This window comes from Sorghum bicolor, chromosome 9 (genome assembly GCF_000003195.3).
Source record: "Sorghum bicolor cultivar BTx623 chromosome 9, Sorghum_bicolor_NCBIv3, whole genome shotgun sequence".
Lineage (NCBI taxonomy): Eukaryota > Viridiplantae > Streptophyta > Magnoliopsida > Poales > Poaceae > Sorghum > Sorghum bicolor.
In genome coordinates, this window is record NC_012878.2 from 50760027 (window position 1) to 50770087 (window position 10061).

Below are 10061 nucleotides of genomic sequence, written 5' to 3' on the forward strand. Positions count from 1 at the left end.
CCTAATTAATCACTTCTTGCATTGGTTACCACAATTTCTATCTAAACGTCGGGTTTTTTTAGTATGGAGGGAGTATGTTTTTCGAGTAATCACCAAAGCACACCTCTCTATGGAGACGCCCTCCGTCACTAGACACGTGTCACCGCCGTCTTCGACCGGCCAGCTCGCCAAGTCTTTCTAAGCCTCGCTCGACTCGCACATCCGCCGTCTTGACTTGGTCAGCACGGTCACTTCCATGTACACTTGCACTCGTCGATGTCCCAGATGTCAGCCGCCATGGTTGGTCACTCTGCCTCCTGGTCCCTCGGTCCAAGCCTCACGTCCGACTTTCACCACTCCAGGTCCATCGGCACAGCACGTATCTATTTGACCTTCTTCTCGTTGTCGGTCATTGCCTCCGAGCTCCACACATGCACACTACAAGCAAGAGACTTGTTGCCCAACTCACACTAGAGTTAGTCACAAACTCAACCTAGATCATGGATCACGTTGATAACCACTCAGCATAAATCGAACCACAAGGACACATTTTAACCTTATGTTCGCACAAGCGGAACAGGAGCAACAATACGACAAGCTATAGGCATCTTTGACAATCGCCTGGGCACAACACTACCAGCAGGTTCCGCAAAGTGCTAACCCGGTGGGCGGCTCTTGGTCACCGCGTCCCGCATCCTGTTGTGCGGTCGACAGTCGTCGATTGATCGGCAAAGAGCGGAGCCCGGGGGCAAGGGTGCCGTATCATGAGGGTAGGGTGGTCTGCTGCTGCGGTGTGATAAATAATTCTCTGCTCTCTTTTCCCCTCAAATCTCATCTTGCTTACTCCGTATCTGTTTACTTGTTTCCATATCAGATTCTCCTCACCTTAAAAAATGCTTCAAATTTTTAATCTGAAGTACATTTTGGCATCATCGTGTTATTTTAGCTTCTACTAGTGTTGTTGTATATTCAGTTTCTTACTAGGGTTTCAAATCAACAATGCTTTATCATTGGTATTGCTATTGCTATTGTCAGTGGGAGAGCTCAAGTTTTATGAAGTGTAGACGAAACGTCATACTAGTATTAACAAGATAACACTATAACGCAAGATTATAAAAGGCTTTAAGTGCTAAGCAAGCAATGACTCACTACCTAAAGTTTAAGCGTGCTTAAGCATTCCTAATTACTTAAGAGTTTTGTGATGTAGTAGATATTTAGAATTTTGATCTTAAATCGAACAAATAGAGAAGAGAATGGAGAGCAGTTGAGAAAGAGCAAATGAATCCATAATGATGCCGTGGGAGGAAGTTCACAATCTCCCGAGACGATCCATTGTTGCTTGGGGACAACCAACTTTTAAAGGAAGGGTCAATGTCAATGCCACGGAAGAGAGGGCAAAAAGGATCAAAAGTATGAGTATCGTTACGCATTTGGCAACAAAGCAAATGTCATCGATCAAGGGTGGGGTAATGTTGACATCTAAGCGTAGTGGTGTGAGTTGGTGGTGAGTCAAGAGTGTTATGGTAAGAATCAAGCTAGTATATAACGTTTGAGGTCATTGTGTCTTATATTGAAGAACTGAAACTCTAAAACCTCAAAGAAATCTATCTTTATTCTTGGTTCTCATTTTTGCTTCTCTCTCTAAATCTTCAATTCTTAAGCTATCTGTCTGATTCGTTACGAAACCATGACAAGAGCTTAGGAAGCCCAGTGGATTTGAGTCCAGGTTTAAAATCAGTCTTCTAGTGGAGTAAGGAATTTAATTACAAATACGTGGGGTGAATAGAGGATAATAGAGACCGATGTGGATTTACAAAATGGCTGATAAATATGTTAGTCTAGATATATAGATATTGATTATATATATGCTAATTTGTCAAAAGATGTTAGAAAGAAAAAAGAAATAGAAATTGCTCAAAAAAAAATGGAAAAGAAAAAGGAAAAGAAATTGTATGGGCCATCTACGACTCCATTCAGTCAGAACCAACCCGCGCACCCATAGTCTTTCTCGCAGCGCCGCCGCTCCATCTTCTGCTCCTTCCCCTACTCGCCGTCAGCGGCGCTCAGGCTCGGGCGCTCAGCGACGGAGGGGCAGTCCCAGGCTCGGCGGCGGCGTCAGCGGCTCCCCCTCCCGCCTCTCGTCCTTCGCCTCGCGCCCTCGCCTCCGTCCTCCGCGCACCGGCCGGCGACCCTGCGTACGCACCTCCCTCTCCCCTCCCGCCTCTGCTGTACCGTGGGAGCCCGGCCAGCTGCCCAGGGTGGCCGGGCCTTGGCTCCGCCGGTGGCTATTGCCCTCATTCCTAAAATTATTTCTGGATCCACTACTATCAACCAGGAACTCTCCACCCTGGCTGCTGGCGGGACGCCATGGAAGGGGCGGCTGCGCTCTCACCACACGACCCCTCAAAGTTTTCAAATGCAGAGGCTCCCTTCCCAGACCAATTACATGGGGGAGGAAGAGGATCTCCAAACATTGAAGAAGCAGGCTTCCCTCAAGAAGACTGTGAGAGGTTGCCACCCTAGAGCTGTACGGCAGTTGCTGCAGCTCGATAGAAGAGATTCTGAGCATCCAATCGTGATAGACAATGAAGTAAACGAGGTAGGAGCTACTCTTGCTTGACTTCTATATTTTTTTTCCTTATCAATTCCATGTATTTCATTCCTGAATGTTATCATGTTTAATTGTTTGTTACTTAGGCCTTGTTTAGTTCGCGAAAAATTTTGGATTTCGCTACTGTAGCACTTCGGCTTTAATTATAGACTAATTAGGCTCAAAAGATTCATCTTGCAAATTACAGGTGAACTATGTAATTAGTTATCTTTTTTATCTATATTTAATGCTTCATGCATTTGCCGCAAGATTCGATGTGACGAGGAATCTTGAAAAAATTTGGGAACTAAACAAGGCCTAGAAAGCTTGATTCAGTTCACACTTGATTTATAGCTTATGAGAAATAGCGGTATAATTTGCACTTTCTCTTGTAGGAATATAAGGTCAGCGCTGATCAATCAGCAATTATGGTTCTCCGCAGATCCCCACGGTTTCATGTGGAAGATAAGAGTTTGGGCAAGCCGCTGTTGCCACCAAATCACCCGGAGACGCCTCCTAACAAAAAGAGTAAAAGTGCTCATTTGAAAGACAAAAATCAAAAGAGTCTGAAAAGTGATAGTAGAAATGCTCGATTGGAGCCTTTGGCAACAATGAAAAGGCAGAATGAGCCCCAGTTACTTTGTCAAGATCCCCGAGGCATCACCAGCAGGAAAAATATTGAAGATGTATCTAACAAAAAGAGTGAGAAGAAAGAGTTTATGCCCACTAATTGTAAAGTGTTGATAGGAAAGAGGAAGAGAGGCAGAAAAAGGGCGTTGTCATCGAAGAAGCAAAGTTGCCAAGAGCCAAAACCATTGCCTACAAATCGCCAAGAAATTGCACCTTGTGATGAACCCAGAAAATCTATCCACAGAAGGATTGAAAATGAACCGTCTATTGTGGTGATGCCTAAAAGTGGTGATGAGGAATTGACAAACATTGATGAAAACATCAGCAAACCAAGTGGGACTGAAAGAGGAGTGGGAAAATTTTGTAGCTCTGATGATTGGACAAAAGAGCAGGACATGGCATTGCGCAAAGCTTACTTCACTGCTCGACCATCCCCACATTTCTGGAAGAGAGTTTCAAAAATGGTATTCAGTCTTTACATCATTTGCTTTAGTGGTTCTTTCATTTCTTGTAAGTTGCAATAGCTGACCACAGAAATATTTATTATATATTACATGAAAAAGGAAGAGAATATTGAAGTATTGTGGCCAAAAATGTTTCTGCACTTTTCAGAAACGGATCTCAGTGCACATGGTTGTTCACATGTTATTTTGTTTGATCAATGCTTTTCAACTATCAAAGTTTTATAATTATATCTATGATATGGGTGTTATATGAAGATTCATAGCTGAAAGGTAATAAAGTCATTAATTATCGACTGGCCTTGTTTGTTACTAACCTTGAGGGTTTGAGAAGATAATTTCCCTTAGGGAAGATTGTAATATACATGAGTCTGCATAGGATGGCCCTTGATATACTTAACAGCTTTGTGCTGACGAATTTGGTTCCTTTCTTCTGGCATATACAAAGATTCTAATGCATCACTTTAGTGGAAACAATATCCTCATACATCATTAGGTTTCAATAACAGTTCATTCTTTTGTTTTAGTAGTCCACAGATTTACTAGTTCTGTTGACAAAAGGGTATGGGGTATGATTAGACAGATTCAAATAATAAAACATCTAAAACAAGATGTATAGCTTGGGGCTCAAATCAACAAAATTATCATTGACTTTTAAAGATTTAATTGCAGAAATCTAAAAACCTGGGTACTAGTGGGCTTGATCACACAATCAAAATAACCTGAAGTTTCATAGTGTTAGTTGACTTTTCTTTTTTTGTATTTCACTGGAATATTTTAATGGTAGGTCCTGATTCTTGTTTGGCATATTTCTTTTTCCATGTGTGGAATTCTACCTTTGTCATTTATTAGCTCAGTAATTTTTGCCACAACTCTTTTCAGGTGCCAGGGAGATCTGCTGAAGACTGCTTCAACAGAATTCATGCTGACCTCACGACACCAACTCCAATAGCCCCACGTCCCAGAACAAGTAAAACAACATTTTCTCCTATAGGAAATTTCACATTGTCTGATCCAAAACTTCCAAATCTCTTGGAATCTAGAGTTGCAAGGCAAAGGACCGCTAAACAAAAGGGTCTTACAGCACAGAAGACAGTGAGGCATTTGTTGCAGAAGCATTGTGTCATTGACCAAGCTCAAGAGGCTGATCACTTCTCAGTTTTTGAAAGCTCACCAAGTGCCTTACAATTGAACTTATCTTTTGAAGATTCTCATGGGACTCCTGACAGTTATACGAATTCAGGTTCTCTAGGCAAATGCAGTGGAAGCTCTTCAGCACGAAAGAAACCAATTTCAAGGTTAAGAACTAAGCCATCTGAACCGAGCCCAGAAGTTCTAAAGCCTATAAAGAATGTTATCTTACATGAGAAGTACATTGATCAATTGTCACGTAGAGAATATACAAAAAGGCCTCGCAAAAGCACTCAAGGCTCTAAAGCTGCTGATTCTGAGAAGGCTCTTTCTGAGCAGAAAGCTGGTAGTCTGAAGGCTGCTAAAAATGCTCTTATCTCAGAAGCAACTGACTTTATAAGCAGTTTTAAGAAGGTGCAAGCCTGTTCCCTTGCGCATGTTGTGGAAAATAGCGAAGATGATGAGATTGAATGTGATGCCAGTGATTACAGCCATGATGATAAAGAATAAGGAGGTGCTTATGGTGTTAATTCCCAGCAGCTCTTAGCAATTATTACCTTTTTTGTTAATGGGCGTTAGTCATCACTCATCAGTGCCTGGTGCTTCAATAGGTAGTTACTAGTATGGGTGGTATGGAGGTGTATTCTGCCTAATATGTGTCTTGTTCCTAGTGCCCTCGGAACTGTAAGTGAATTGAGAAAGTGTTGCCTTCATCATGCCTTATGATGATTGAAACCAATTGAAATTGCAACGGTCGAACCTGTTTCTCTTGTGTTTGCATAAATTAGAAAGCTTCATTAAATATAGTTTGTTCATTTCTTTTTCTAAAACACACAAGAGAGTTGTGTATCATTTTGTTAAGGGAGAAAAAAAAGTCTATTCAATTCATAAGAAAGTTTCTACAATGTTACATTAGGGCAATGTATTTTAAAAATACTCACCATTTAAGATCCACATTACTTTAGCTCTTTTTCAGTGACCTGACCAGGGTAAGAGATGTGTCTCAGAAGTAGTCTCCAACACCCTTTGAATTTTATGCGTCATTTCCCATTCTGAGCTTAAAATATGTGAATAACATGACATTGATGCATTGCCATTCAGCCATTCTTGGTGATTGATGCACGAGGAGTCATTCAACATTAATTCAGGAAGCACTTATAGTTTGAGAAGGTGAAATAGCACTGCTTTGCTGTATTGGTATATGGTATTCTGGTGAGTTGAAGTATTTATTATTTATCTGCTTAGTCTGTTAAAATAGTGTTCCAATTACCTGAAAAATCAGGAGTTGTTGATCCAATTACTCGTTACAATGGAGATAACCATGCCATACCTTTATGGAATTGTTGACGGGACCAAGCTTGAGGATTTTGGTGGCTCGACTGGAGATGGTTTTGGTTGTCAGTGCCGCTATGGAGTGGAGATCAACATCGGGCAGCGAACTCACATCCCTTGCAGCGGTGGGCTCACGTCCCTCCATGGTGGTGGTGGTGGCGATCAGGCGTGAGAGTTTGGTAGCTCTGAGTGCAGATAATTTTGGTCTGTCAGTGCCACACCTGTGCGCCGGAGTGGAGATCAATGTCAGGCAGCAGCATGAGGATCAAGCAATGGTTTCACGTCCCTGTGCGGCGGGCTCACATCTCTGAGTGGTGGTGGTGGTTGTGATTTATTCTGATGATGAGCATGAAGACTCTTTGTTTTCTTGCGTTAATTGGTTGTTGCTGGCCTTGTGCGTGGATTCAATCCATGAGGATAATGGAGACCCTTGAGTTTTTTTACACGGATTGCTGGCCTTATTTATTTGTGGAGAAGTGGAGCGTTACCATCAAGTGGAGCAGCAGAGGAATTGATGAGAAGGAGATGGCTTCATATGGGTGGTCTCCGCGTGAAACTGCTTGATACCGTGAGGGAGCTAGAAGATTTTCCTGATGGAGATTATAGTAGTTGGGCCCATGGTGATGTGGCAGCGTGAGAAGCCAGGAAAATCCTGTAGTGGGGATCTCCTATTTAGTTATAGAAGATTAAGTATGGTTACATCTTATGAGATATTTATACTATGAAGAACATCAACTTCTCACCTCAGGGAGAGAAACTTACCAGGTAGCAGTATAAAAAAACTATATAGTTAAGGTGCAACATGGTTTTGTGTTGTGAAAGGAATCAGTATACCCTTCCCTTGAATTAGATTAATCTGGTGTAAGCTGCTGTCAAAGTTCAATATATTCCATGTGTAGGCTTCATTACTACTTTATTTACTGCCTGTACTGCAGTAATAATGTTGCACAATTGATGCATTGTTTCCTTGAATGAGATTAATCTTGGGTCAATTTTGTGTAGTTAGCTTCTGATAGAAGTTTTAACAACGAATCCTTTGGGATCTTGTGCTGCTGATATAAATAAGGTATGGCAAAATAGGGCTCAAAAAATATAGGATCATTAATGTTTATTAGTTTTATTTGCAAGATGATGGTCATGCGGTGGGTATCAGGTGGCATTCAGCTGGGACAAGATTGTTCTTTTTTTTTTCTGGAATGAAGTAGATGTCAGAAGGAGTGGGGTGGAAAAAAGTAAACATAACTTCTATGGCGATCTTCACTTCTTCAGAAGTCAAGAATAGAGTCAGTTGGGCATAAGCCTGCAAACTTTTACTGTAATGTTAGTGAAGAGCCTGCTTTATAACTGACATTTCTGGAATTCTTCTTTTCAGCATGAGCAAAGTGGTTTTTCTGGATGTTCCGCTGTTCTGTTTTTATTTCAGCAGGTATTAGAAGAAAATATTCCGCATCTTTTTACTCAAATTATTATTTCTGCCACTAAAAGAGTTAGTTCAAGGTCGTGGGATTCACTTGATGGTGGTCGGAGGTGGGCTGGTTGTGGTGGTGTTGCCCCTTTGCTTGGCCCGTCTGTTTGTCTCGAGTGTGTGTATTTGGGAGGGGCTTTCTTTAGCCTCTTTTTTCCCTGTGCAGTTTGTATATTTTTTCTTTTTTTTTTATGAAATGACTTGCAGCTCTCACATTTTGTTCGAAAAGCAAAAAGGAAAAAAAGTTAGATATTGTTTACAACACTGTCTTTTTCCCCGTGAAATTTGAAGATTGGCAAACTGTTAAGTCTGACACGAAATATAAGGCCTTTTCAGTTTTCACATGCACTCGAGCATCATGGACTGGCATTGTACTACACATTTTTATGTGAATATCACAAAGAGCTAGTCATTTTTGTGGAGCCCAGAACATACTTTGAAAGCTAGGTGATTGACATTGACTGTTAACTGTAGGTGGCATAGCATGTTCCCCTTTTCATATGCTTTTGCTTGCACGGTTGAAAACAAATTCATGTGTTCTCTGTGCTCTTACATTGATATAACTACAAAGTAGAGATCGGTGCAGTGCCAATCAACAAGAATAATTCAGGGTGGCTCTGAAACTTCCTTTTTTAAGAACAAGGAGCTATGTTTGAGTGCTTTTGCTTGTAGCTCAGTCCCTCTTTCCCAGAAAGAATGCAATTGCAGCTGTAGTTCTTAGTCAATCCATCTTCGGTATGTCCATTTTTTTTCATAAAAAAAGTACTGATATTTATGATATCAAATTTAGTATAATTGGGTTCATGTGCAACATATTTTTTTTTCTCGAAAACATGTGCAACATATTTTGATAGTGTATCTATTTAGAATCATAAATGTTTACTATTTCTATTAATTTAGTCAAACTTAAAATATTTTGACTTATACTAGGTCTAGAATTGCATTCTTTTTGGGATGGAGGGAGTAAAAGTTAAGTGTTTCATAGCCTATTCTGTGAAGTATAATTGCTTGTTTATGTTTCATATTTTAAAAAACTGGAATTCTATGGTTTGGGGTCCTCTGATTATTTCTGATATGTACTCTGCGCCTTCAGTTATCTTGCAATGGTTCAGTACATAATGCGTTTTCTCTCAGTGTTATACATGTCATGATACTGCTGATGCCAAAAAACAGCTATGATCTTGGATTTCAGACTTCTATACTATTCAGTGCTGTTCGCTTGAGCTGTCAGCCATGTTGCTGTAGCTTTTCAAGTTCGCTTGAGCAACTGCAGCGAACACCTATACATGGGAAACTCAAGATATGCGATGGGTTCAGTCTTCAGTTCAAGCACCTATCATTTTTTTTGTCTGATGGACTGCAGCTTTTCCATTGATCAATCAAACACTGGTCAAACTGGACAAGATTACTCATGGACATGGACTAGTCCACTATGGCATTGAAGCTGGGTTCGTTTTTGAGGAATGAAAAGGGAAAATGAAATGTCTATTATAGTTGATAAATAAACATTGGCTAGACATATACAGAGCCCTTGAAGTGTTTGGTTTAGATTTGATCCTACTGTACACTTCCATTTGTATGGACACAACTGTGCAGGATTCTGGTAGGAGTTTCTTCAGGGGCACTACACGATGTTAAACAAACACAAGCTGGCTCAAGAGGCCGAAAGAGACCGTAGTCTGGTAACCTGTGCATACGTGAATAAGTTGGGTGTCAACCTGTCCACATGTTTACTCTGCACCGCTTGTGTCATAAATGATTCACTACTACATGTGTTGCCTGAATCTCATATGTGTCAGATGATGGTTTTATTCTTCAATATGCAACATTGTTAATCTGAAAGATAAAACTGCAGGAAAAAGAGACACAAAGGACTTCGTTTCAAGCATATGCTCGATAGACTAATACGGTTGGCCTGAGAAGCGAAAAGAGACATGAAGGCCTTTGTTCCAAGCATATGCTTGATATGTTGTCTTTGCCTCTTTCGTCTAAAGAGCTTTGTTACAGGTATGCCGTTCCTTCCCATACTTTCTAACCTTTAAATTTTCTAGTAATGCGCAAAGGGTGTTTGGCCTAAATCATGAGCATCCCTATCTCTGAAATCCTTCCTTTTGTATTTTCAGGAGAGGCATCTCAAGTTCTCACCATCTTGACTTGTCGCCTTATCGGTAGTCTTGGGCTCCGGGCCGAGGAAGTGAGCAGCTGCAGCTCGGGCATGATGCTACCCAACCCGTGTTCCAGCTCACTGTGATGCCACAGTGGTTGAGCAGCAACAGGTGGGTAGGGCCTTCGTTTGTATTTGGTAATTATTGTCTAACTATAGACTAACTAAGTTTAAAATATTTATGTTGTAAATTACAAATAAAATATATAATTAGTTATTTTTTTATCTATATTTAACACTTTATGCATGTGTAACAAGATTCAATGTGATCAGAAATCTTAAAAAAGTTTTAGATTTTGGGTATAACTA

At 40.7% G+C, this 10061-nt stretch overlaps 1 protein-coding gene across 1 annotated transcript; it reads left to right on the forward strand.

The window, feature by feature from the left end:
- LOC8058515 lies at positions 1917 to 5621 on the forward strand. Its single transcript, XM_021447822.1, has 4 exons — positions 1917 to 2174; positions 2315 to 2578; positions 2965 to 3663; positions 4543 to 5621. Exons 1-4 carry the CDS (start codon positions 1932 to 1934, stop codon positions 5299 to 5301), a joined length of 1965 nt encoding a protein of 654 aa, XP_021303497.1. The 5' UTR covers positions 1917 to 1931; the 3' UTR covers positions 5302 to 5621.